Raw genomic sequence first — 27937 nt, forward strand, 5'->3', positions numbered from 1 at the left:
TTTTGATTTAAAAAATCCCGTATTAGTTCTTCCTTAGGCCAGTGATATTGTTACATATGTAAATCTAGCAGAGTTTAGCAATCATTTTTATGGGGTCAGTGAACAACCATTTTGTTCCATTTACAACCTAGTTGAATCATTTTCATCACATTTTACAATGATTTATGCATTTTATACATTTGATTTCTGTTTAAAGTACATCAGATAATCTGATCTGACGATAAAAGTTTAAGGATTAACAATAATTCTTATAAATTTAATAGTTTAAATGTAGAAATATGATAAGCCTGAAATTAGCTGTTCTCATATTGTCACAGTTCTGAATCAGTTGCTTAGTTTATAACCTCTGAATTAGTTGTAACATTGAACATCACAAGTATATAAAATATGAATATGTTCACATTCCTCCTAACAGCTTTAATATTAATACCATGATTTTCATTTAATTAATCTTTCTGGAGGTTGAAAATTATGTATCCACTTCATGAAGGCTGTTATAGCCCCTTTCATCAAGGTAGCAGACCCACTGTTAAGTGAGGTTACTCACCACCAAAGCCTGGTTCTGACTGGCTTCTTATAGGTGACCTGGGGGTAGGACAGCGTGTGAAATTCATTTGCAGTTGCTGGTCATGTGACTTCGTTTGCTCTAAGCAGACTGACTCCTAACTTAAGGTTGCACTTAATGATTCCTGTGTGCATTCACAGAAATCTACAACAGCAATCCAGCTGATCACTAGATTGACTTTCATGTCTCTTAACATGTGAAAATACCATTTCTTCTTGTGCCTTGTATCTTTCATTTTCAAAAATGATACAATTCTGTTAGATACATAAGATGATACCTGGTGATACCTGGTTGCCTTCTAGGTGTAACTCATATTTTTATCTCAGAGTCTCTCCTGATAGTCTAGAATTATCTGTTGCATTTAAAAACTTAGATTCCTGTAACGTCTTTTGTACATAGACTTTTGTACAAAAAAAAATTCCTCGTAGCATTGAAAATTGTAGTGAATATGCCGAAACAGCCTAACCATGGGATAGTTCAGTACATTGTAGTATATTCTGATTTACTTGGCTAAATCATAACATATATATATATAAATTTTTTTTAAAAAACAGCTAACACTTAATACTCATTTATTGATTTGTAACAAATATTTGAATGAATCAGTCACCAAAACAGACAAAAACCCCTTTTCTCACGGAGCTTACATTCTAGTGGAGCAGGAGGCACACAAGAAAGAGAGACAGTGGCTAAGTGGGATATTAAGACTGTGATGGATGCTGTAGAAAAGACGGGGGAAAGGCGGGAGTGCCGGGGGGCCTTGGGAGTATGTGTTCAGGAATATTCAGCAGGGTGGGTGTTGCTGAGAAAGTGACATTTGAGCAAAGACTTGAAACAAAGCAGCGAATCACATGGCTCCGGGGTTGGTGGGCGGCCAGTGCTGGGGGGGGGGGGGGGGGTGCTGTCAAGGCTAGAGGGAGGGAGGGTCTGAGGGGGCAGGAGCCAGAGTAGAAATCTCTTTTGGAGTGTTCATAGAAAGAGGAGCGGAAAGGTGAGGCAGGAGGCAGAGGCGAGAGCTACGCAGGGGGTTCTCTTTTTGGTGAAGGAACACGCGAAACAGTACACGTCGAAAGACACGATACAACAGAACGGGGCGTGTTCCGCGAGGGGGCGGCCTGGCCGGAGCACGTCGGAGAGGGCTAGCGGCCCGGCTGGCAGGCCCTGAGCAAGGTGCTGAGAAGGCCCGGCGGCCGCGTGCTGGGCCCCATGGCCGCCGGCAGAGGCACGGCCGCCGGCGGAGGCACGGCCGCCGGCGGAGGCACGGTCGCTAGGCCGGGCAGCCTCAGCGAGGTCGGGTTGCGAGCTCGGCCGGGCTCGGCCGCGGGCGCCGAGGGCGGCAGGCGAGGCCCGGCAGGCCCGGTGCGCGGCCTGATCGGGCGGACTCTGGTGAGCGAGGCCGGGCGCGCAGGGTCTGCAGGACCCGGCGCGGCCTGGCCGACGGCGCGTGGCCGGGGCTGGCGGGCGCGGGCGAGCGCTGCCGGACGGGTGCCCTGGCGCGCAGGGTCGGGAGGACCCGGCGCGGCCCGGGCTGCAGAGCGTGGCTGAGTCTGACGGGCTCGGGCGAGCGTGGCCTGGCGGGTGCCCTGGCGTGCAGGGTCGGGAGGACCTCGCGGGGCCTGGCCGGTAGTGCGTGGCCGGGTCTGGCGGGTCCGGGTGAGCGTGGCCTGGTCTGGCGGGCCCGGGCGAGCGCGGCCTGGAGGGCTCGGCCTGGAGAGCGCTGTCTGGAGGGCCCAGCGCGTGGTCTGGCGGACCCGGCGTGGTCTGGTGGCCCTGGCCTGGAGACCGCGGTCGGGTGGACCCGCCAATGCCTGGCGGGCTCGGCAAGTGCGGTTTGGTCTGGCGGGCCCAGGCGAGCGCGGCTCGGTCTGGGGGGTTCGGCCTGGAGGCTGCGGTCGGACAGGTCTGGCAGGCCCGGGACGCGCGGCCTGGTCTGGAGGACCCGGCCTGGAGAGCGCGGCCTGGAGGACCCGGCGTGGTCTAGTCTGGTGGGGTCTCGCCAGTGCTGTCTGGTCTGGTGGGCCCGGGCGAGCTCGGCCTGGTCTGGCGGACCCGGCCTGGAGAGCGCGGCCTGGAGGACCCGGCGCGGCCTGGCGGGCCCTGGCGAGCGCGGCCTGGCGGGCCCGGGGCGCAGGGTCTGAAGGACCCGGCGCGGCCTGGCCTGGAGAGCTCGGCCTGGTCTGGCGGACCCGGCCTGGAGAGCGCCGTCTGGTGGGCCTGGCGCGCGTGGCCTCGTTTGGAGGACCCGGCCTGGAGACTGTGGTCTGGAGGGCCTGGCGCGCACGGCCTGGCGCGGTCCGGAGGACCCGGCGCGATCTGGCGGGCCCGGTGAGCGCGAGCTGGTCTGGCGGGCCCAGTGCGCGCGGCCTGGTCTGGTGGACCTGGCCTGGAGAGCGTGGTCTGGAGGACCCGGCGCGCGCGGTCTGGCGGGCCTGGCGCGGTCCGGCTGGCCGAGCGCGCGGTCTGGAGGACCCAGCGCGGTCTGGCGGACCCGGCCTGGAGAGCGCGGTCTGGAGGACCCGGCGCGGCCTGGCGGGCCTGGGCGGACGCGGCCTGGTCTGGCGGGCCCTGCCGGGAGACCGCGGTCTGGCCGGCACGGCGCGCGCAGCCCGGTCTGGAGGACCCGGCCTGGAGAGCGCGGCCTGGAGGACCCGGCGCGGTCTGGTCTGCTGGGGCCCCGCCAGTGTGGTCTGGTCTGGCGCGCCCGGCCTGGAGAGCGTGGTCTGGCGGGCCCGGCGCGCGGTCTGGAGGACTCGGCGCGATCTGGCGGGCCCGGCGAGCGTGGCCCAGCCCATTTGGCGCCGTCCTCGGGAGCTGGCCGTGGGCCTGGCGTGCTGGCCGCCGCCCCGCAGTCCTCGCCCGGCCTTCGTCCGGGGAGGACGGCCAGGCTGGCCGGGGTGCCGCGGGAGTCCGCCGCGGGGGCGCTGCCGCGGTATACCGCGGCCTCTCGCCGAGTGCCGGGGTGGGCAGTCGGTCCTGGCCAGTAGGCGGAGGAGCGGGCGGCAGGCAGGCTGGACTGGCGGGCGGGCGCGGTGCCGATGGGGCCTGATGCTGAGGGACGCCGCTGTCCCCAGCGCCGCGGCCGCAGAGCTCGGCCGGTCCGTCTCGGCTCGAGGCCAGGGCCCGTCTGGTCTGCGCGCAGGGCGAGCCCAGCAGTTATGAGGCGCCCCCGGGAGCTCTGGGCACAGGGCCGGATGGGGCCGCCGCGTCGGGGGGGGGACAGAGGCGCGGGGGGAGGGTCTTTAAGGTGGGGGGGCTCCCCCGCCCCCTGCCACGGCCCGGAAGCGCCCCCTTCTGGCGGCTGCACACGCCGCCTCCTGCCGGCCGAGCCCGCCCCGCCACCTCCTGCGCCCCGAGTCTCCTGGAGCGCGGCGCTGCGGGGGCTCGGGAGGCCCCGCCCCGTCACCAGCTTCCCTGGCCACGCCCACAGTGGGCGGAGCCGCGGGGCGCTGTCCGTGGTCCCGGAGCCGCCTCCGCAGGCCTCTGAGGCTGTTGGGTCTGGAGAAGAAAAAAAAGATTTTTCAGAGCGATCTCCTGGAGTTTTAGGCGCGGAAGAACGATCCTGGCAAACCTTTGCCGCGGTTTAGACAGGCAAGGCAGAGAACCGCTGTACTGTTAAGTCTGGTGCTCTGGGGCCTGAAAGCCATTATTATCTCCTCTCCATTGGCGTCTTAAAATTTTTACCCCTTCCCCTCTTTTTTTTTCCTTTTCCCCCTGCTTAAAGATCTCCGGTGTAGGTATCAAAGTAGACCAGTTGTAATCCCGAGGTCATGACACTCACTCATCATTAGTCTGTGAACTAATCTTTTTTTTCCATTTTGTTTTTTAAATTAGTTGTTTTGGATAATGCAATGAAACCCTTCTCTCACAAAATCTAGGACCTTGACAATAACCACTCTCTCTCCATGCTCCTGTCTCTCTTCACTGGAGGTGATCATTTGCCCACATCCTGTATACCAACATTTCCTTTCTTTCCTCTCTCACTCTAGTCAGAGTCTGTCCGGCTGTGTGTGGTGTTTTTAACTTAATAAAAAGTGTATATCATACAATGTGTAGTTTTGGGGGAGCTTAAGTGGTAACAGCATATTGCTAAAAAACAGCTGTATTGTTGTCTTTCCCTGATTTATTCCTCTGATTCCTATGTTGTAGTATTGTGTAGGTCTAGCAGGGTTAATTTATCCACTCTTCTTTTGATGGGCATTTGAGTTGTTTCCAGGTTTTCACTAGTGTGAAGAACACGAGATATTCTTTCACATGTCTTGTTACATATATATTTATTTGTGGCTTTCGTTTATGTATTTACCTAAGAGTTGACGAGCTAAGGAATAGGGTATGTGAATGTTCAGTGGTAGGACTCAGTGCCATGCCAAATTATGTACTGGTTAAACCAGTTCATACTTCCTCCTGCAACACAGGAGAGCTTTGGGCTGTCTCTCCTCCGACATTTGGTGCTTAATTTTTGTCCATCTAATGGCTGGGCTTGGTATGCCGTGTGGTCTTGATCACCAGTGATGTTGAACATCTCTTTGTATTATGAAGATGTTTTTCTTCTGTCTGATCATATCTTGCCCACTTCATATTATCTATCGCATGTGATCAGTTCTTTCCCTCTAGAAGCTTTAGAATTTTCTCTTTGCCTTTGAAATTGAAATTGCCATACTATGACTTGGTGTGGGTTTTCCCCTTTTTCCTCTCAGCGTTTTCTCTCAGAGGTCATTCGTTTCCTTTTCTTTCCTAAAATTATAAAAAATGATTTTGTTTTTGTGTGAGTATATATATTCTTGATGCTAGTTCTTTGCCAGCTCAATGTATCACCAAATTTATAATTTGTTTCTGTTTTCCTCAAGGTACTTTTTGATGAGTGTAAACTTTTAAACTTAATAAAAAGTCAAGTTTAAATTTTTTTTGGGTAGTTATTGCTTTTGAGACTTCAATATTTTGCTGCATTAGGATTTAAAAGATAACTATGTATATATTTTATTAAGAGAATTTGGTTTCTCATGTTTATATCTTTTAATCCCTTTAGAGTTTATTTTTGTATACAGTGGTTTAAGTGGGGATTCAGTTATCTTTTGCCAGTACCGATTGCTATTTTGTTTCCAGTTTTATCTACTGAACAGTTTCTCTGCTCACTAACTTGATACCTTGTATATCAAAGTTTGACTCAAGAATCCAGGTGTCTGTGCTCTCTGTTCTGGTGTCTTGATCTCTGTTCCAGTCTGTCTGTTCTTGTGCCAACTATCATCACTGATACTATATAGATTTTTTTATTATAATAATGTCTCAGGCAAACTGAGAAGTGATCACCCTATTTGTGGACTGTTCTAAAAATTTTTTGTTTTTACAGTGTGTATGTATGAAGTTATAAAAAGGATTTCATCAGCCGAACTATATATTCTGATTTATGTTTTTGAAGATCAGACTGGTGCGAGATGGGTGGGAAAGGGAGGATGGTGAGGGACGAGACAGGAGTTGGAGGCAAGGGGCCCCATTAAGAGGCTGTAGCCAGAGCACGGGAGCCAGTGGTTACAGTCGTCGTAGAGATGGAGAGACATGGACGGATTTGAGAAGAAGGTCAAAGTGCTGGAACTTGCCCATGTTGACAGATGAGAGAAAGATAGGACTTAGTGCCATTTTGTTTGGGGCTTGAACAACAGGAGGTGGGGCGAGGATGGCATTCCTGAGACAGAGAATTCTTGGGAAAGGGCACTTTGTAAGCTTATAAGCTTTTCAGATGAATTATAGTGCCGTTTTTAGTTTGCTCGTACTTGGAAATAGCTTTTGGTTATGAATGTCTTCTAGCTTGTTCATGCTCTTTTCTCTCCGAATAGGTGACTCTCTTTTGAAAACCGCAAGCAGATCTCTTCTGGAATTCAACACAACAGTGAACTGTAAGCAGCAGAATCACAAAATTCAGAGTAGCATCACCTTCTTATGTGGGAAAACCTTGGTGAGTCCATGGAGAGTCACTTCATAATCTTTCTTTTAAAAACATTTGTCCCTGGGGCGTTCTTGCTGTCCTGGTATTCTAAGACAAGTAAGTGAGTAAAATGAAAAACTCAAGCGAACAGATAAACAGAAACCCCAACCAAATGACCATCATCATTAAAAACCAATAAGTAAACAAATCCTAAGCCTATAGTTACAATGTTTAAGTGAAACTTGACCCACATCCTGTGTACAACGCAATGTAAAGATTAGTGTGTTTAAACTCAAAGCTCTGTTTAATGTTTATGTTGCTGGCATAATTTTTTTTTTCTTTCTGCATTTTCTTTTGATAGTTTTCAGGGCAGCGTGTTTGCTTCTTAAAGTGTGTTTTTTTTTGTTTGTTTTGTTTTTTTCTAATTTACATTAAATTGGACAAACTGACACCTATCAAGAAGAAACCTTGGCCAGTGGGTAATGGGGTGCCCAACTTTCGGGGTATTACTAGTGTTGAAATGGAACATAATTGTTTAAAGCATGACATTTGTCTTCACTCTCTGTATATTGTATGTGATATTTTAGTTTTAATCCTTACTCTTTAGAAAGGGACTCTCAGCAAACGATTGCTAGCTTTTAGGAAAAACGGCTTGTGTACATGTTCTGTGAGTGTCCTATAATCAGAGTAAGAATCCAAGTGTTTAGAAAAATCAGATAGAGTGACGCTCATGTGGCTACCAGATTGCTTTAAAATATCATTTTTAGAATTTGGTGCTGTGACTGTTGCATTTTAAAACCCATCCTGTCACTCAGTATTGTTAATTTTGGACCAGATTGTCCGTTGCACTCTTGTCCATGTTGAAACTTTGGGAAATAATCTGTTTGCAGTGGTATGAAATCTGGAGGTCTGAGTTACAGAGTAAGCTGTCGTTTGAATTTTAACTAACTTTTCTTGAGGAATTCTGTGTTCATGCTGCAAGAGCCAGAATTTGCAGAGCTCCTTAGACTTGCTCAGGGAGTGTAGGGGTAAGTTTCCGCTGGGTCTTAACAACCAGCCACACCGTGGTCATCGCTGGTCCCCGTCTGTTAGAAGGGGCCCCCCGCTCCAGTGTGGGGGCGTTTAAGGAAGGCCGGTGTATGAGCTTGGTCAGGTCCAGATGGGCCTCCTCCGTCGGCTTCCAGGAAGCATGAGGTCACATTTTCTGGCTTTGGTTTTGTTGGCGTTTGGTTCGGAGAACATTTGGAGTTTGAGAGTGGAAGGTCTGCAGGGATTACTTCCCATGAGCTTACTGTACTTGCATAGCTGGGGCCGGAGAACAGTTTTGGATCAGTTAGAGCCAAATTCCATCATGATTTTATGAAGCTTTTGTCTCAGAAGTTTTGAGTTTGGGAACTTCTCACTCGGCTGACCTTGTTAACTAAAACAGTTGTGTGTTACTACTCTCCCCCCCCACACACACCCACTGCTGCTAGTTTAAAATTTTTCGTTAGCCTTCACGGTTTCTAACTTTAGAAAAGGAGCACTTTACAATACGTGGTGTGCTAACTTATTTTTACTTCTTTTAAAAATAGGGAACTCCCGAGTTTGTAACTGCAACAGATTGTGTGCATTACTTCGAGTGGAGGACTACTGCAGCCTGCAAGAAGGATATATTTAAAGCAAATAAAGAGGTAACAAGGGCCCTTCAGGGTTACATGTTTGTGAAGTACATTCTGGGACCTTCAGTGTTTGAAGTACAGACACATACCTTTTGAGGTAGAAATCTGTTTTTGGTTTTCAAACTCCGTTTGAGCAGAGAAACCATATGACTTGGGCTTTCCTGATAGCTCAGATGGTAAAGAATCTGCCTACAGTGCAGGAGATCCGGGTTCGATCCCTGGGTTGGGAAGAACTTCTGGAGAAGGAAACGGCAACCCACTCTAATTATTCTTGCCTGAAGAATCCCATGGACAGAGGAGCCTGGCAGGCTACAGTCCATGGGGTCACAAAGAGTCAGATGTAACTGAGCAGCTGACGCACACACACACTGCGTGATTTCCTTGATAACTTGTCCTGGATGGTTCTTACTTTTAGGACAGGGTGTTTTAAACATACAGGACAGACTGGAAATGGAATGGCTCACTCATGTAGAGCAAGTGATTTCCTGGTTTCTGATGCCATGCATCTCAAGAACTAAGTTTCAAGCTGACTTTGGGGTTTAGATCACCATGCTGCCTGCAGAGACCATCTCCTTGGCCTGGGAGTGGCTTCTAAATGCATCTTGGATCCAGGTCAGGTGTGCCTGGCCCTTACATTTGTTGCCAGCTCACCTCAGAGGCCAGATGACTGTCACTACTTCCCGTTTCTCTGCTATCTGGCACGTGTTCCTGGTGATCGATGAAGCACCATCCTCTCTAACCTACAGCTTCTGACTTTCCCTGGCAGTGGAGGGGGCAGAGGGCCCTTTCCTCTGCAGTTCTCCCATCCCACCACCCCGGGATTTCAAGGTGGCTTTCCTTTGTTCACCCAGGCAATAGTCTTCCTGGGTTGAGAATTCTCTTTTTTCTATATTCGTTTTCTGTTCCGTAGAGTTGAGTTCAGAGACCCTCTTAGGAGCTAGGAACTGGGAGTGATCAGTGATGGGAGTAATTGGTCATTTACCTGATGGCCTAATACGTTGTCATTTAAGAAGGGCAAAAAGAGACGTTTATATCTTTTTTTAAAAAGCCATGTTAAGTTACAAATAGTGAGCTATCACCGATTCTTCAGATGCGGCCGTCTCTAAAAGAAAAGCTATTCGGGATGCTGCCTTGTGTGTAAGGAGCGTTCAATGGGAAGGAAGAAGATATAATGAAATAACACTAGGAGGAGATGGTGTCAGATTTAAACTTTGCACTTAAAAACTTAGGTTAGACTCTTTGCCAGTATTTTGTTAGCGGCAGGTAAAGCATCCTTGAACCAGTGTGAAGTGCCTTCTGCTTTCCCGAGAGACCCCAGGCCCCATGGAGGTTCTTGCGGACTCTGACTCTCCAAGTGATAGTTATCACCCCCATTTTTCCTGTTTTAACCGAGTCTGTCTTTTACCTTGCTTTGCTGAACTGACAGTTGTCTCCCACCACCTAAAGAGTAATTACTTCCCCAAAGAAAGAAACGGTGGCTTGGTTTTGGTTTCCTTTGTGTTTTTAGGTCAAGAAGTCATAGACTACATCCTCTGTTTGTGCAGCCTCAAACCTAGGATTGTTTTTTTACATTTTTATAGGATTGTTAAAAAAAAGCCGAGAAGAATACACAGCAGAGACCTACGTCACTCACAAAGCCGAACATGTTTACAGGACGAGGGTGCTGACCCTGGACCTGAGTCATTTTGCGGGGTGGAAATGGGGAGATTAGAGCCTATGTTTTTCTCAAAAGTGATGTTTAACTTCTCTTAGAAGCTGATCGAAAGATGCAGGGGGAATGTTGATTTGCTCCCAGTGACCTTTTCTTTGGGCCTGGTTGGCGGCAGGGCTTTTATCTGTTGAGTTTTCCTCTCTGGAGGGGCTCAGCGTCAGGAATGTCATTACATTTTGAAAACGCTGTTGCGTTCAGGGGGCCCATAGACTGAAGGTGTGGAGGGCATCTGCTCTGCCTTAGGTATGGACAAGTAGATAAGAACACAAGAGCCTGATGCTTTCCTGGCGGCTCAGTTGGTAAAGAGTCTTCTTGCAACGTGGGAGACCCAGGTTTGATCCCTGGGTAGGGAAGATCCTCTGGAGAAGGGAATGACAACCCACTCCAGTATCCTTGCCTGGAGAATCCCATGGGCAGAGGAGCCTGGGAGGTTCAGCTCATGCAGTCCATGGAGTTGCAGAGAGTCGGATACGACCGAGCGCCTGACACACACAAGAGCCTGATGGCTGCAGCAGGAGCGTTGCTCTCACCCCCTGCAAGTCATAGGAAAGCGTTTTCCCTCTTCTCTGTCTTCAGTAGGATTCGATTGCGTCGTATAGGCTATAGTATAACTTCAAGGATTATGTTAAATGTAGAAACACTCATCATTCCTCTTTAAGAAAAAACAAACCTAGGCTTGGTTTAGTGGCCGTGTGGTCTTGATCTCCACCCGTTATTAGTGTCTCCTCATTGCTTCTGTTGGTTTGGCTTCATCGGATTTAGAATGGAGTGATGGGCAGAGAGCATGGGGCGGGGGTGGGCTCCAGAAAGTGCCATCTAAACCCACCCGCGTCATGCTCTGCTTAGTGGATCCCGGTGGAGTCCTCTTAGATCGTAATTTCTTTACAAGATTGTGGACATGCACCCCCTACCATTCCACCCCTAGGGAACACAGAAAACGCACTCCTGGCAAGTGCGTGGTCCTAGCGGCGTTGCATAAATATGGTTAATGTACAGACACACACTGTTAACAAGGGTGACTCAGTGTGCTGTGTGTGGAGCTGGCAGAGACCCCCTTTGCCGGCCGCCGCATTCCCGGGGCTGATGAATGTCTCCATTGCTCGGCTCAGCGGAGCAGGAAGTGGGAGGACTCTCCCCAGGAGCCTTGCTTGTTTTTCCGACGCTCGCTCCAATTCTGGGGGGCGCTGCGTTGGGCGTGTCTCCTGTTCCTTCCTGGAGTCGAGACACAGCCAGCAGTTGCTTGTGGCCTTGAGCCGGGGCAAGGGGGGTTGGGGGGGGTCTGCAGGCCTGGCTCACGGAGATCCATCTAGCCTTGGGGTGACACAGAGCTAGTTTAAGGCAGATGGCCCCCCTCCCCGCCTGCTGGGTGCTGTCCTGCTCACTCTCCATCTCGTAGCTGAAAAGTTGCTTCTTGTCTCCTGTCTCATCAGTCAGCCCAATTCCATCCCCCTCCTCTGAGTTAACACATTTCTGTTGACTGTATTACTCTGCTAGGGGCTGCAAGCTTTGAATTTGCAGGATCAAGGGCGTGGGTTACTTCCACTGGAGCTTTGTCACGGTCTGCAGTCATCCTGCTCTCGCACTTCGATGGCCTTTTGGCAGGACGTGGTGCCGTGTGTGGGTTCTGCCTCCTGCCCTCGGCCCGCTCTGTGCCTGTGCCTGCCCTCCTTGCTGGCATCTAGCTGTCGGGTCAGTGTCACAGGTAGTGGTAGCTTTGCTCTAAGGGTCTGGTTGACATGAGTTTGGGTCCCCCTCCCCCACCTCCGCCAAGGGGGTGCGAGTCCTTGGGTTTAATCCAGTAGCTCTCTCTGAAGTCTCTGCAAACAGAACAGGGGAAGAGGGTTAGTGGGTCAGAGCATTCCTGCAGGGTTGATAGCATCTTTCCGAGAAACATTTAAAAGCTAAACATTAACATGAAGCAGTTAACCTTTGTAAATGAACCTGCCTGTGAATAGCTTAACTTTTCCAAACGAACAGTTTAAGGAAAATTACCCACTGGAAATGATGAAACAGACTATCGATCCTTTGAAATGATTTGCAGAGAACATGAGTTTTTAGAATATTTCTTGGCTAAGGCAATTAAAACGATGTGGTATATTACTTTGCAGCTGAGATTTGGGGGCTGTTTCACATAAACTTGGTGACCAGGCATTTACTCAGGGGCACACCTGTGGGCTTGGCTGCTTTGCCTTCAGACTTTGGTGGAGCTTGGAAAGCACAGGGTCTTGCCCACTGTAATGGGTTTCATGTGTAACCTTCCCCTGGACCCCTTTTTCCTCCCCTCCGCCAGTTTTATTGAGGTGTAATTCACAAGTAAAATTGCATATATTTGAAGTGTACAATGCAGTGGTTTGGTTTAGTCCTTGATTTTTTAAAAACAGAAGGCCATTCATTTATAGAGATGAGAGAATACGTGTGAGCTGGAACCCAGTGGGGCGTCCCTGCTGACTCAGATGGGAAAGAATCTACCTGCCAAAGCAGAAGGCCTGGGTTCAATCCCTGGGTCAGGAAGATCCCTTAGAGAAGGGCATGGCAGCCCACTCCAGGGTTCTTTTCCTGGAGAACCCTGTGGCAGAGGAGCCTGGTGAGCTACAGTCCCTGGGGTGGCAAAGAGTCAGAGGTGACTGAACAACTCACACACACTCAAAGCGTGGGCCGGATGCCCAGAGGAGGAACTTCAGGCTCCGAGCCATGTCCTAAGCCTTGCTTGGGGCCGCAGCAGTGACATAGCCCCCGTCCTCAGGAGCTCACTCGCACGTTAGCAGGTGGGGGTGTCTGGTGACAGACACCAGTGCAATGAAGGAAAAGGGTAGGGGAGGCGCAGAGAGAGTGGAAGATGTTGAAAAGGCCACGCCAAGCAGGTGACGCTTCCCCCGGGGCCTGAGCAAGGTGAGAGGGGATGCCAGGAACTATTCCAGGCAGAGGCAGTGTCACTTTCCTGGGGTGAAGTGCCCCTCGAGGCCAATGTGACTACGTGGAGTGGTCCCCAGGGTTGGAGACAATAGAGAAGCTGGGATTGCATCCTCATTGCGATGGGAAGCGGCCCCTGATGGATTTTGAGCAGAGTGATGTGACTCGAGGGAATTTTAATTTTTTAAAACTTTTTTTTTTTTTTAGTTTTTCCTTTATAAGCTTTTTATTTTATATTGAGGAATAGCTGATCAACATCACTGTGATGGTTTCAGGTTGAATAGGGAAGGGACTCAGCCATATATACACGGGTACCCATTGTCCCCCAAACTCCCCTCCCATCCAGGTGGCCACAGGACATTGAGCTGAGTTCGCTGTGCTGTACAGCAGGTCCTTGTTGGTCCATTTTAAATTCAGCAGGGAGTACGTGTCGATCTCAAATTCCCTAACCCTCCCTCCCTCTGTCCTTCTTCCCGGCAACCCCTAAGTTCATCGTCTTAAGTCTGTGAGTCTGTTTTCTAAGTCAACTCAGCTGCATCGTGTCTTTTTAGATTACGCACATCAGGCATGTCATAGAATATTTCTCCTCTCTCTGACTTGACTTCACTCGGTATGTGACAATCTCTTGTGACTCGGTGGAATTGTTAAAGGGTTGATCTGGTGGTTGTAGAAATATTGGCTCAGAGTTGGGTACATGGAAGCTGGAACCTAGAGGCCCCCTTAAAAGAGATTATTGCAGGCAGGAGAGGACTTGCTGCCAGGGTGATGTGAGGTGGTTGCTAAGGGAGGGTAGGGACAGGGAGCCATGAGTGAGCACCCTGGTGGAAATGGGGACCGGGTGGCGGGGAGGGAAGGGGCAGGCAGGAGATGCTCACGGGAGCAGCCGGAGCCCTGCAGGCCTTGATTATGTGGTCCTCGGGGGCCTCACTGGAAACCCTGAGGCATGGAGCCCAGTGTCATGTGGCAGAGGTCACAGGCTTTGCCGTGCCCCTGCCACCCCCCCCCACCCCCCGCAACCCGAAGGCGTGTGTGGAAGCCCCTTCTTCTCCCTTCTCTCTCCCAGGTGCCGTGTTACGCTTTCGACAGAGGGCTCAAGAAGCATGATTTAAACCCACTGATCAAGACCAGCGGTGCTTACTTGGTGGACGACTCTGACCCGGATACATCTCTGTTCATCAATGTCTGCAGGGACATAGGTCTGTGTCTGAGGGCATCAGGGGTGGGAGTGGGGGAAAGATTGCTTCAGAGGCTTCAGTGCCTTTGCCCCAGCACCGTAGGATTCCCGTGGCTCCGAGATTAAGGGGTACATCCCTTAGCCACCAGCCACGTCCCATGTCCCGGCTTCCCAGCCCCTCCTGCGGACCAGGGGCAGAACCAGCATTCCAATGCTTCGTCCTTGCTTTCCAGCTGCCCGGCTGGGCAGAGAGCTCATCCCCTTGTCCAGTTTCAGAGCGGGCCTTGGCTTGCCCAGGGTCTCGGGATGGGATCCTGCTCGTCCTTGTTTCCAAATTTCTTTTACCTTATATTGGAGACTTTAAGAAAATTTGCAGTTTTTCGAAGAGCCCCTGGACCCAAGGTTTGAGTGTGATTGCTGTGCCCGGTGTGTGGTCTGATGCGGTGCCACGTGTTACCTCTTCCAGATGCGCTCCGGGCCTCGAGTCCGCGAGTGCGTGTGTGTCCCCCCGGCGCGGCCGCCTGCCTGGTGAGAGGGGACCGCGCGTTCGACGTGGGCCGGCCCCAGGAGGGGCTGAAGCTTGTGAGCAATGACAGGTCAGTCTGCGGTTGGCAGGGGCAGTTCTCAGCAAGAGCCTGGCTTTTCAGGGGAGCTGCAAGAATACCCCTTTTCACCAGGGCTTGAGAAAGGCCTTGCCAAGTGACTGCTACTTCACACATGCTTATAAACTTACTGGTCATTGCTTGAGTTGCATATTCTTGGTGACTTTCTAATCATTTGTTTCTTAGAGCAGGAACACGTTTATCGTGATGCAGCCAGCATCCATCCATATGGGTTCCATTTCATGAATTTGCCACCACCTTATGGTGTGTTTGAGTGTCTTCCCTGCTTCATCGCCCCTGACATCAGTTTTATGTCCATAGTTTTATCTCTTCTTTAAAAAAAAAAAAAACAGTCCTGGAGGGCAAGCGGCAGGAGGGCCACTTTGCCGTTGTCCTTCTGGGTACAGTTTGCTTCCCGACTGGGGTCCGGTGGGCCCCCTAGCCCGCCGTGGGCCCCCTAGCTTCTGGCAGGGGTGGTTCACTTTCTCTTAAGGAGCCCTGCTGTTGACACATGCTCTCCTTCTGACTTGTGTTTGCCCCTGGCTTGGCAGAGAGCTTGCTGTCTCCGGTGGGTCCCACGTGACCACGTCCTGAACTTGGAGTGAGGATTTTTATCCACTCTCTGTTCCCGGAGCCCTTTGGTAGACGTCTCACTGCACCTGCTCCCGTCTGGAACTCGTGGTGTATCAGCGTGTGCAATTATAGACTGCACTCTGTCCCCAGAAAACACTGGCGCGTGACCTAAATTGAAGCATGCTGGGAGATTCCCGCATGTGCAAGTGTGTCCGCCTGCCAGAGCCGCCCAAACCGAGTGCTGCAGGATGCCCAGGCAGCTCCTCTAGCTCCCTCTCAGCTCTGGAGGCCGAGGTGTCTGCGGGGGGCATGGTGGGGGGCTCCTCCTGAGACCCTTGGTCTCAGCTTGTGGACGGCTGTCTCCTCCCCATGTCCCCTTGTGATCTTCCCTCTGTGTGTCTGTGTCCCGAGCCCCTCTCCTTATAAGGACAGCTCTCTTGTCTCAGGGGCCCACTCCAGCGACCTCATCTTCATCCCCTCCTCCAAGGCCCCCTGTGTCCAAATACAGTCATGTCGGGGATGCTGGGCATCGGGGGCTTCCGCTTGTGAAATTTGCGGGGACAGAGTTCAGCCTCTCACCCTGTCTTCAAGTGATAAACGGGCGCTTCTTCCTGCTGGCAGGGGCTGGAGAGGACTCTCCGGAGAGCGTGGGCATGGAGTGAAAGCCCAAGGTCACCTTCAGAGACCAGGAAGGTCGTCTGTTTTTGGTGCCTCTGCGGCCACGGCCCACAGCGAGGCCAGTACCCCATGGACCTTTCCAGGGTCTGTCTGCCTGCCAGTGGGAGGCCATGTGGCCAGTGCTCTGGGCGGTTATCAGGTTTAAAAAAGAAAGTCCTCGGTTTGCACTGAAAAGTTGCCATTTAGAGAGGAAGTGGTCTTGCAGCCTCGTGGGCTGAAAGGCGCTTGGCCAGCTGGGCTGTGTTTGTTTTGTTTTGTTAGATGGTTTATGATTTTGTTCCTTGTCCTCCCGACAGCTTTTCTAAGAACTTAAGTTTACATGGTGATTATTTGGCTCTTTTTTTGGGTTTTGTTTGTTTTTTGAGAAAGTACAGCACTCATTGACGTTCACTTAAATTTTATGTCCCCCAAATGAAAATAAACACGAGGGAGTCTGTCCTGTGGTGTCTTTTATGTCTGTGACCTACATCTGTTCTCCTCTCGCCTGAATGAGGGTGCCGAGGGCAGCACGAAGTGGGCTGTGATGTCCGTGTTGGTCATGCTCACTCTCTCCCCGACGTGTGCATCTCCAGGCTCGTCCTGAGTTACGTGAAGGAAGGGGCCGGCCAGCCAGACTTCTGTGACGGCCACAGCCCGGCGGTGACCATCACGTTCGTGTGCCCGTCGGAGCGCAGAGAGGTGAGTGGCTTGACCTGAGCTCTGCACCCCAGCGGCGTTCAGCGGTCCCTCGTCCGGGGGTCCCCGTGGGGGAGACGAGCCACAGTGGACGGGGAAGCCAAGTGGGCCCGGGCTAGACCATGCCATGTGCTGAACGTGCCTGGTTGGCTGTGTACTATTTCGCAACCAGCCCGAGGGGCCTCCATGTACACCCGTAGGATGGTGTTTTCGTTCAAGGGTCGTGTGGGATGACATCCGGTAGTTCAGGGACAGATTTTTTTTAAAAAAAAAACTTCACAGCAAGGCGGCTGTCAGTAAATATTTGAAAAAAAAATGTACATATGATCCTGAACCTGTGGATTTCACGTGTCTGTTGACTGCTTCGGGTGAGGCAAGGTAAAAACGGCTAAGTGGTTTGTAGGAGCATAGTAAGAAACGAGTCGTGCAGATGGCGTGTAGGCCTGGCAGACAGCGCTCTGGGGTTCCGGGGGTGGGTACCAGTGTAGGGGAAACGAGGGCCCGAAGGGAGATTCCTGCAGCCTCAAGAAGCGTGTTCGCCCCCTCACCTGCGTGCCCGCCCCCTGCCCACGGGCAGATTGATGACTCGCTGTTTACTCAAATTCCAGTGCCAGCTGTAAACTCCTTGAGGGTAGGGCCTTGCATCTGCTGTGTCCTTGGGCCCCGGGCCAGTGCAGTCCCTCAGGTCCTTTGCTGCTTAAGTGTCTTTGCAGATGGCAGTGCTGCTGAAGGGAGGCGTCCCCAGGGAGGAAGGGTAGGGCTTTCCTCCAATTTATTTCTGCCTGTCCTCCCCACAGAATGAAGTAGGAGGAACGGAATTCTTTTGCCAAAGAATGTCCTCCCCCAAACAAACGTGGAATTTGCTCTGCTTTCTGGCTGGCAGCTGGCCGTTTTGTATGTGTGTGTGTGTTGCGGGTTGGTGGGGGGTGTGGAGAATGAGACTACAGTGCGGGTCCAGCCAGACTTCCGGGGCTGCGTGGTATCAACTCAGCCAAGACCAGGCGGGCCAGTAAACGACGCCGGTCCCGAATGTGATCATGAGAAGTGTCATTAATACTTTTTTTTTGCATGTATTTGTGTATTTCTTCTTTCCATCATACAAGTGGGAATCAGAATTAGGGAGATGCTCTAAGGTGGCCGTGGTCTCGGTGTTTCCCCCTCTGATCTGTGCTGCATCCAGCGAGCCTCATTCCACATTCTCACGGGGGAGACAGTGGAGAGTGCCCCTCCCTTCTCCATGGGACACGAGGCGGTCGAGGCTGGTGCGTCTTCCATGGAGCTTACGAGGTTCTGTGTCCAGCCTGACTGTCGCCTGGGCAGAGCTTGGGTGACTTAGGCCCGGGGCCCTTAATACTTTGAAGGTTTATTGAAGCATTTTCACCGGCTCATTAAATGCTTTTAGAAGCTGGAACTTTAGTAAAACGTTCACCTTGTCACATAAATCTCTTTTAGAAAGCTTTACTTGAATTTACATACTGTAAAAATTCGCCCAGCCTAAGTGCAGTTTAATGGTTATTAGTGCACTAACCGAATTGCACAATTATCGCCTCAGAACTTTTCCATCACCCAGAGAAGCCTCGTGCCCAGCCACCATCACCCCCTGCTCACCCAGCCTTGGCCGCCACCGAGAGCCCCGCCTCTGCCCCTTGGCCTCTGCCTTCCCCGACCTCCCACGTACGTGGAGTCACACGGCCTTGGGCGTCCGGCTGCTCTCGCTCAGCGCTCGGTCCACATCTCTGTTTGTTTGTCAGGCCGCCCTTAGCCAAGGGGTTAGTTGGGGCATCGATTTCCTGAGTAAGCGGTCGGGGCTGGACTTGGACCTCTGCAGCTTGTTGGCCATGTGATGGTAAAACTGGCACTGGGCCCCATGTCTGGCACTCAGCAGGTGTTCAGTAAGCGTTGGCAGCGTGAGGTGCCCAGAGGCGGCACGGCTGCACCTGATGCCAGGGCCGGGGAGAGGACCACTCCTCCAGGGACGTCAGAGGGTGGCACTGCATCCCTGTTCACAGTGACTTCCTGCTCAGCACTCATGCCAGAGGGTGGGCTTGTGGGTGGGGTGACAGCCTGGTCTCACCCGTGAACAAAACTGATCTGAGTACAAGTGAAGCCTGCCCAAGACCCTGTGGACATTCCTAGGAAGGGGCTAGGGACCATCTCCCTGTGGATATTCATAAGAGAGGGCTAGGGACCATCTCCCCCATGGACATTCATAAGAGAGGGCCAGGGACCATCTCCCTGTGGACATTCATAAGAGGGGGCTAAGGACCATCTCCTCCATGGACATTCATAAGAGAGGGCTAGGGACCATCTCTCTGTGGACATTGATAAGAGAGGGCTAGGGACCATCTCCCCGTGGACTTTCATAAGAGGGGGCTAGGGACCATCTCCCTGTGGATATTCATAAGAGAGGGCTAGGGACCATCTCCCCCATGGACATTCATAAGAGAGGGCCAGGGACCATCTCCCTGTGGACATTCATAAGAGGGGGCTAGGGACCATCTCCTCCATGGACATTCATAAGAGAGGGCTAGGGACCATCTCTCTGTGGACATTCATAAGAGAGGGCTAGGGACCATCTCCCCATGGACTTTCATAAGAGGGGGCTAGAGACCGTCTCCTCTATGGACATTCATAAGAGGGGCTAGGGACCATCTCCTCCATGGACATTCATAAGAGGAGGCTAGGGACCATCTCCCCTGTGGACATTCCTTGGAGGGTCTAGGGACCGTCTACCCCATGGACGTTCATAAGAGGGGTCTAGGGACCATCTCCCCCGTGGACATGCCTAGGAGGGGCTAGGGCCTGTCTCCCCAGGTGCGCGCAGATGCAGTGATTTCCACCCCCCTGGAGGGGCCGTCCATCTGGCGCCTGTGACAGAAAGGAGTGGACAGACCACAGGCCCTTCACACATGGTGACTGCTAGCCACGGGCATGGTGGGGCAGGGGGGACTGCGTTCAGGGCGGGTTCCCAAGCTGAAGTTTGCATGTGACTCTGAAAGGGACCGGAAGAGCCGCAGAGAAGCGGGGTTGTCACCAGTCAAATCATCACAATCTGTTAGGGGCCGTGTCGGTACTAGAATGAGAACAACGTTAAAACCCCAGTAGCACACCCTTGAGCTTTTCCGCAAGCAGAGAAACTCTGTCTGCATTTGAGCCGTGTGAATAAAATGAATCTTTCTCCCTTTTTCTCTGGGTTTGTGGCAGGGCACCATTCCCAAGCTCACGGCGAAATCCAACTGCCGCTTTGAGATCGAGTGGGTCACCGAGTACGCCTGCCACAGGGATTACCTGGAAAGCCAGAGCTGCTCCCTGAGCAGCGCGCAGCATGACGTGGCTGTCGACCTCCAGCCGCTGAGCCGGGTGGGAGGTGAGTGGGGGGCCCCTGAGGGCCGGGAGGGGCCCCGGGCTGAGCACTCCCTGCCCCGGGGCGGGCGCTGCAGGTCAGACGGGAGGAGGCTGTGCTCTCCCAGGCTTGTGCGCGTCGCGAAGCCCCTTCTCGTGTGTCCCCCTTTCCTCAACCTCAGACTCCTTGTTCTACACTTCGGAGGCGGATGAGTATACATATTATTTGAGCGTCTGCGGAGGAAGCCAAGTGCCCATCTGTAATAAGAAAGATGCTGCGGTGTGCCAAGTGAAAAAGGCAGATTCCACTCAAGTCAAAGTGGCCGGGAGACCCCAGAACCTGACCCTCCGGTGCGTACAGCCCCCGTGTGACTCTCAAGGGCATCCTGCATGTCCCTGTGAAGCCTGACACGCTCCCTTGCCAGCCGCCTGCTTCCATTTTCCACAGGGAAGTGAGCTAAGCACAGGGAAGTCAGCTAAGCTGGCATTTTTTTTCTTGCTTGAGTCAGGCAAGTGCCGTTTGTTGCTGACCCAGGTGGATGTTTTTCCTAGCTTTACAGTACAAGTGCTTCTGTTAGTACGGTTTGTTTTATAATCTGTTGTCTGTAGGGAACTGTACTGTAGCAAAGTTACTCGATTAGTTGATATGGCTTTTGCGTTTTACAGCTTATGTTTCTTGGAAGTTTTGAGTTTTCTCTTGCGGTTTGAGAAATCTGAAACACCACTGGCATCACACCCAAGAGTTGAACAACCAGGCGAATGCATTCAGGACAATTCTCCTGACCCCTGAAGTCAGGAGTTACCTTCACAAAAGCTTTTATCAAAGCGTTAGTTCTCTGAAATTGTCATCCGGGGTCCCTCTGTCAGACTTTCTGAGGCAGTTGCTGGTAGAGCTGTGTCTTCTTGGGCATAAATTATTTTGTACAGAACCCCAAAATGAGAGCAGAAGAGTCCCCATGTTCCCAGTAGAAACTTTCGTGCTTTCATCCAGCCAGTTATCACTTTGAAGTGAGAGGATGACAAGCGCATCCATTTGGAACTCTTTTCCTCTGGACGACCCTGCCCCAGACGGCGGGAGTGTGTCCCCAGCTGTTTGTGTCTGTGCTGGTCTGTGGATGGTGTGCAAAAGTCTTAATGTAGAAATGCTTAGACGTTCAAGTTTCTTTCTTGTTTCTACCAAACCTGTGTGTGCGTATGTTACAAAAACCTAGGTACTCGGATGGAGACCTCACCTTGATCTATTTCGGGGGTGAGGAGTGCAGCTCCGGCTTCCAGCGGATGAGTGTCATCAACTTCGAGTGCAATCAGACAGCAGGTGAGTGCGCTTGAGACAGTGGCAGCCGTGCGTCAGTGGGCCGGGTGCGTGGAGGCAGAGGGGTGGGGGGTGGTCAGACCTTCTCCTGCAGACGGGGCCCCACAAGGCCCCCTCTGTGGTAGCGGGCAGGAGGACCCCCACCCCCCTGCCAGCGGTGGACACACACGTCCTGTTTCCATGTTCTGTTTGTTCTGGGAGTGGGCCCGGCATTGGGCTCACTGGGAAAGCCTTTCTGTCCCGCATTCAGCTCTCGCTGGAGTGTGGATGGAGCCTGTGGGCTGGGCTGCTCACCACCTTCTGGTGGGTTGTCACCCAATAACTCTGCTTCCAGGAAACAAGTTTCTAGGTGAACCTTTTCTGCAGTTGGTTGCCCTGATAGAGGTTGGATTCCGGGGATTGTAAGAGGCCACAGGGCAGCTTTAAGTGGAGTGGAGGGCTTCCCTGGGGGCTCAGATGGTAAAGAGTCAGCCTGTGATATAGGAGACTTGGGTTTGATCCCTGGGTTGGGAAGATCCCCTGGAGGAGGGAATGGCAGCCCACTCCAGTATTCTTGCCTGGAGAATCCCGTGGACAGAGGAGCCTGCTGGGCTACAGTCCATGGGGTCCACGACTGAGCAGCTAACACCCTGAGTCTTTCTAAGCGACTGAGAAGCTTCCTCGAGGCCACCATGGCGCTGCCATTTCCTCCACGCGGTTGGGGTCTGTTGAGAGGTGATGGGGGTCTCACCCTCATCAGAGCGCCATCCTTTCCCAGGCCCCCCAAATGGTGACCTCCCCTGCTTCTCTGTGTGCTGGCTGGGCCTCAGCCCAGAGCTGCAGCCTGGGAACCACCCGAGTCCGGCCCTATCCGCATAGCCGGCCAGCTCACCCCATCCCTCCACCCCGAGGGGCCCCTGGTTCCTCCCTCTGTTTGTTTTGTACGTTCCCATGGAAGAGCTTTAACCTTCTGGTCCTGGGGCAGGTTCCTACGTGATTTACCGGGGGTCTGGGAGAGGCAGCCGTGCGTGGCGGGAGCCGAGCTTTAGAGGCAGATGTCTGAAGGTGAACGCGGGCAGGAGAGGGGGTGACTTGCCCCCGGGGCCCAAGCAGAGACTCACCTGGCATGAAGCAGGTGGGAGGGCATCAGGACGCCCCTCAGTTCCCATTGGCCCCTGCCGCCGTCCCCATGGTTCACGGCCCTGCTTGTGGTCTGTCAGCCCCCCTTACCCCCCACGAGCGTCCTGGTCTTCACGTTGGTGTCGTGTTCTCAGTTGGTTCATTGAACACGTCTTATTGATTCCTGTCTGCGAGGCCTGGGGACGCCTTGATGGCTGAGAGCTCTATGGGTGTGTGCAGAGCAGAGGCAGGGGGAGAATGGTGCTGGGGGACCACAGTGCAGGGTGGTGCGGGCAGGGTCAGGGCGCCTGGCAAGGTCTGTCGCTGGGGGCCTGTGTCAGGAGGAAGGTGCCCAGGTCAGTGGGCTGGTGTCTGGGTCCCCCCTGAGGACTAGGAGGTGCTGTGTGGATGAGGCGTATGGGACAGTGCGGGGCTGAGCCAGGCGCCAAAGATGGGGGCCAAGGGGCTGACGCTCGTAGCAGGAGGAGCAGCTCGTGCAGAGGTGGGCATCGGGGTGGCCGTGAGCAGGTCAGAGCTGAAGGCCCCAACCCTGGCTAAAGAGAGTGTGGGGGGCTCTGTGGGGATCTCATATCCTGCGGAGGGTCTGGACTCTGTCTAGAAACCAGTGTACAGGGGCTGGTTGGTGGTGGTGGAGGGGGGAAGCGGGACACACATCTGGCTTGGGTGCGGCCTCTGGATCTGTCTCCCTCCTGCTGGAAGGCCCCGAGGCCCTCCCCAGATTCTCCATCCCTCTGCCGTCATCCCCAGCTCCTCCGGGCCCTCAGGAGGCCCTCTTCGAAGTCCACCCCTTCCTCTCCTCCTGGGCCCCCCGGGAAAGGCAGCCTCCTCCCTGCCCCCAAGTCCCCCGCCCAGACCCTCGGGCGGCCTGCCCCCACCCTGGCTGGGTGGGCGGCTCTGCTGCGGGCGCCCTGTGTGGGCCAGGGCCCCCTCCGCCCGGTCGCTGCCGCCTCCGGCCGTGCGTCTGAGCTTTTTATTAATGACTTGGCTGAGGTGGTCGGGAATGCGCTGATCTCATCTGGGCACGTTGGGAGGATCGAATGATCACCCCCGAAGACCGCAGGAGGATGTTGAGGAGGGCCCCTGGTCAGGGACTCCCAGGAAAGACCCGGGAGTCGTGCCAGGAAGCTAGAGAGCCCAAGTGGGTTGGAGACTGGAAAAACGATTAGAGGTCATTCTTTTTTTTTTTTTTCCCCCCTTTTTGTTAGGAAAGTTTTCGAATCTATAAGTAGAAGGAACATTACGATGAAAACTTACATGCCTACCCCTCAGGCTAAACAGTCGTTAATGTTTTACCAAATTTGCTCCACGTTTATATGCTCCATCACATCAGCGATGGATCGTAACGCTGCACCCCGACTCCGAGAGAGGACATTCCTTCACGTAACCTTGGTGGCAAGGTGAACGGTGATGCTCTAATCCTGAAGACACTTGTCTTCCTAGGTTCATTTTGTTGCGACTGGTGACACAGAGACCCGACCCGGAGACTTTTAGATGTTTTTGTGGGAGACTTTGAGCCCCTTTCAGGCTGGAGTTGGATTATGAAATATTTAAAGCTCCTTCCAACTCTGTAATTTGGAGCTAACTATATGTACTATACTGCTGCTGCTGCTGCTGCTAAGTTGCTTCAGTCGTGTCCAACTCTGTACGACCCCATAGATGGCAGCCCACCAGGCTCCCCTGTCCCTGGGATTCTCCAAGCAAGAGCACTGGAGTGGGTTGCCATTTCCTTCTCCAATGCATGAAACTGTGTGTCGTCTAAAATTATTCCACTGTTGCTTTATATGAGTTTAAGTTTAGAGAACTTAGAGAAGAGAAGCCCTTAGTGGAGTCTCATGTTTATTGGATAAATGTAATAATGTATTTTTTGCATGTTTGAATGGGTGTTAATTGGCCACGGAATCTTGTGAAGGGTGGTTTATAGTTCAGCTTGGATTTCCAGGAATTATTTAGGCTTATGAGTAGAGGGCGGAGAAGGCAATGGCACCCCGCTCCAGTACTCTTGCCTGGAAAATCCCATGGACGGAGGAGCCTGGTGGGCTGCAGTCCATGGGGTCGCTAAGAGTCGGACACGACTGAGCGACTTCACTTTCACTTTTCACTTTCATGCATTGGAGAAGGAAATGGCAACCCACTCCAGTGTTCTTGCCTGGAGAATCCCAGGGACGGGGGAGCCTGGTGGGCTGCTGTCTGTGGGGTCGCACAGAGTCGGACACGACTGAGGCGACTTAGCAGCAGGAGCAGCAGCAGCAGCATGAGTTTAGGGTTTCCTGCTTTTCAAGACACAGAGGTGCATAAGTTTCTTCCTTCCATCCATGATGTATTTTCTTTACCATTTGTTTCAATAACTTAACATCTCGTTTGATGTAATAGATCTTATTGTTGGTGATCCTGTCGAACTAGGACATTAGACTATTTTGCGGGGAGGAGTTACGTTAGCCTGGGCTAGTAAAACACCGTCCACAAATCCAAGGGGCAGGCGATCACATTTAAGACGTCGTTTCTCTAGTCTCCGTGCAGGTCTCGGGGGCCTCTGCTCTGTGCGGTTGCTTGGAGACAGTGCATTTTCTACCTTGTATGGCTGCTGTCTGTGGATGTGGCCTCAGGATTCCACAAAGGATGGGAACTGCAGTTTTTTTTTTTTTTTTTTTTTTAAATTTAATGGGCCAGAACTAAGAGACCTGACCCAACTTCAAAGGCTGGGAGGCAGGAAATGTGGTTGAGCTGTGTGCCCTGAGGGAAGGTTGAACCGGTCTGGCGAGTGGGCAGCCCCATCTCTGTCGGGGCAGAGGAGGAATGGGGCGGGTCCCCGGCTTTGGAGGGAAGAGTCTCCTTCGCCTCCCGCTGGTCTTGGAAGCCACATACCCTGAGGCCGAGTAAAGGGTGTGCTGGGAATGAACCTGTGCAGGTGGGGTACCCAGGAAGCTTTCGGAATTGCGTGGAGAGCACTGATGGAGAGATTACAGAAAGTCACCCTGATCCCGCTGGTGGGTGGAAACCCATAGGAAAATAGCGGTCCTGGAGGCAAGGCCATTGTGTGTTTAAAAAGCCACGTGGTCTGAGTGAACGAGTCATTTATTTTAATATTTTAAATTATCCGACTTGTTTGTAATAGTTGTATAAGAATTGTAAGAATGAACCTAGTTTTATGTGTTTGAACCTAAACCCAGCCAAACAAAAGAAACGTAGATTGGTAGTGAGGAGTCTTAGTTTTCGATTCTCTGAAAGTTCTCCGAGGAGTTAAATAAGAATGCAGGTCAGGGGCAGGCCGGCCAGTGGTTATTTAAATTTTACTTAAAATGGACTCTCCCTGGGGATCATTAGGGCGTTTCAGATGCAAACCTAGCTCCTAAGGGAGGATGACCCTAGAACCATTCACAGTACTATTGGTATTTAATCGTCTGTGAAGTTACCTGGTAAAAGAAAAACACTCTGAATGCCTCAGGTTTTCAGGAAACACAAATCTTTTCTGATTCGTGAAATACTGATCCAGCGGGGAGCAGCGTAAACCTTGTGGGTGGATTGGGGGCTCAGGAGCGTTGAAAAAAGCTGGAGGAGCTTCACTGGGGGGCTTCACATGGGGGGCATCGTTGTCGCAGCTAGAGAGGGTGGGCTCTGTGTTGTTGGTAAGGAGGTTGGGAGCACTGGTTCTTAGGGAGAACAGCTTACGGTACTTAAAAAAAAAAGTTCGAAAAACAGAAGAAAGAAAAAACCCGCGGTAGCGCAGGGAAGTACTGCTGCTTTGCGGCTCTGAGTCTGGCTCTGGGGCCAGACCGTCTGGGTTTGATTTCTGGCTTTCTAGCTCTGGAGCCATAGGCAAACTACTTAGCCCTCCTAAATCTCCAGAACGGGGCTGAAACTGTCCTCGTGCTACAGGGTGTGAAGGATGAAATCCTCGGATGGATGTGGAGCCCTTAACGCAGACCATGTTGTTTGCCATCCAGCCCCGCGGAGAACGCTGGGTTTAGCCCTGCCCACCTTGGCTTGAGCTCCGTGTGCAACTAGCCGCTGTTGCTGGTGTTACAGCTGCGACAATTATATTATTAAAGATTTAATAGAAGTTGCAATTGAAGCAGCGTTCACTCTTGGTGCAAAATATTATCTCCCTTTTCGTTAGAACATTGTTCTCTTCAGGGCACTGAACCTTAAGAAAGGCAAGTCGTGCAGGAGGTCCAGAGGAGGATTATTAAACCATCAAGGGTGGAAAACCGGCCGTTGTGCCAGCAGCGCACTAGCTCGGAAAGGCAAGGGGATAGAATTTCTCGTTGGGGAAAAGTCAACAGGGTTTGCAGAATCCCAGGCTACGTGGACCAGGGAATCTGGCTTGCAGGGAGGGCTGATGGATTGGAGGACAATTTTAGAGGCCCACACGTGCCCGAGTCCCCAGGATTTGGGATGCTGGCCCCTCTGGGAGTGAGGTTACTAGACCTGAGTGCCCTTCAGCTGGGGGTGGGGGGAGGCCCAGACCTCATCAGACCTTATCTCTCTTCTCTGCTCATATCAGGGACGAGTCCCTGGGGACTTGTCCTGCTCACAAGCACATCGTTAAGACTGTGATGGTCCTGGAACCGGAGTGACGCCCTGGTCTGACTTAAAAGGGTGTTTATGAGCCTCTGGGAAGCTGACCGCAGGCCGTGAGCTGCCTAGCACTGCCCGGGGGCTCACACCCATTGAAAACACCCTGCTGTCCTGTTGAGGCCATCCTCCTGAGATGAAAGGGGCACAAGGCTGACCGCAGGGGTTCTGCCTGAGACACTCTGGCCTGGGCGCCCTCTTATCTCTGGGGCTGGAGCCCTGAGCTTGTTTGCCTGCTTGCCTGCCCCGGGGGGTCCCGTCCTGTGTGCCATCGGGCGGTCCTGGCGTCTCTCACATCGCGGGCACTGTCTCCCTTTCGGCCTGATGCAGGTAACAACGGCAGAGGGGCTCCTGTGTTCACCGGGGAGGTGGACTGCACCTATTTCTTCACGTGGGACACGAAGTATGCCTGTGTGCACGAGAAGGAGGCCCTGCTGTGCAGCGTCTCCGACGGGAAACAGCGCTTCGACCTGTCGGCGCTGGCCCGGCACTCAGGTAGGCGGCCGTAGGTGCACAAGAACCTTCCCTCTCGCCTCCTGCCCCACCAGCGTGGTTGGAAATGCTGTTACTGTTCTCTTTGTCAACTGATCGTATCCCAGCCCTTCCTCCCTTCTCACGGAGCAACATGAATTATCAGAGATGACACTGACTCAGGAGGTGAGATATCTGAATTTGAGGTCAGCGTTATTGTTCCCAGTTGGAGTGCCTTGGGCTCCTCTTATCTTAGTTTAGTGAAAAAACGACCAAGTGCCTTCTGTGTGCCAGGCCCTGTATTTTGTGATTAGAAACTTTTTTTTTTTTTTAACTCTTGTTGCTGAGAAGGTAGATCTTAAAAATTCTCACCACACATACAGAAATTGCTAGTTTCTTGTGATGAATGTTTATCTACACTACTGAGGTGTTCATTTCACAGTGTATACATATATCGAGTTGTGTTGTATATCTACAGCCAGCATGTGGCTTCCCAGGTGGTGCTAGTGGTAAAGAATCCACCTGCCCATGCAGGAGACCTAAGAGACGTGGGTTCGTTCCCTGGGTCGGGAAGGTCCCCCTGGAGGAGGGCGTGACAACGCATTCCAGTGTTCTTGCCTGGAGAATCCCCGTGGACAGAGGAGCCTGGCGGGCT

The 27937-nt window shown here is 52.5% G+C and overlaps 1 protein-coding gene across 1 annotated transcript in view; it reads left to right on the top strand.

Moving 5' to 3' along the window:
• IGF2R (insulin like growth factor 2 receptor) overlaps window positions 1–27937 on the top strand; it is a 103170-nt gene that overhangs the window by 22281 nt on the left and 52952 nt on the right. Inside the window, exons 3-11 of the mRNA XM_069598858.1 lie at window positions 6394–6512; window positions 8057–8155; window positions 13828–13960; window positions 14405–14534; window positions 16364–16469; window positions 19671–19833; window positions 19991–20159; window positions 21020–21123; window positions 27142–27306. Coding sequence (XP_069454959.1) covers window positions 6394–6512; window positions 8057–8155; window positions 13828–13960; window positions 14405–14534; window positions 16364–16469; window positions 19671–19833; window positions 19991–20159; window positions 21020–21123; window positions 27142–27306 — 1188 coding nt within the window. The remainder of the gene's footprint in view (window positions 1–6393; window positions 6513–8056; window positions 8156–13827; window positions 13961–14404; window positions 14535–16363; window positions 16470–19670; window positions 19834–19990; window positions 20160–21019; window positions 21124–27141; window positions 27307–27937) is intronic.

The sequence above is a fragment of the Ovis canadensis genome, chromosome 8 (genome assembly GCF_042477335.2).
Source record: "Ovis canadensis isolate MfBH-ARS-UI-01 breed Bighorn chromosome 8, ARS-UI_OviCan_v2, whole genome shotgun sequence".
Classification (NCBI taxonomy): domain Eukaryota; kingdom Metazoa; phylum Chordata; class Mammalia; order Artiodactyla; family Bovidae; genus Ovis; species Ovis canadensis.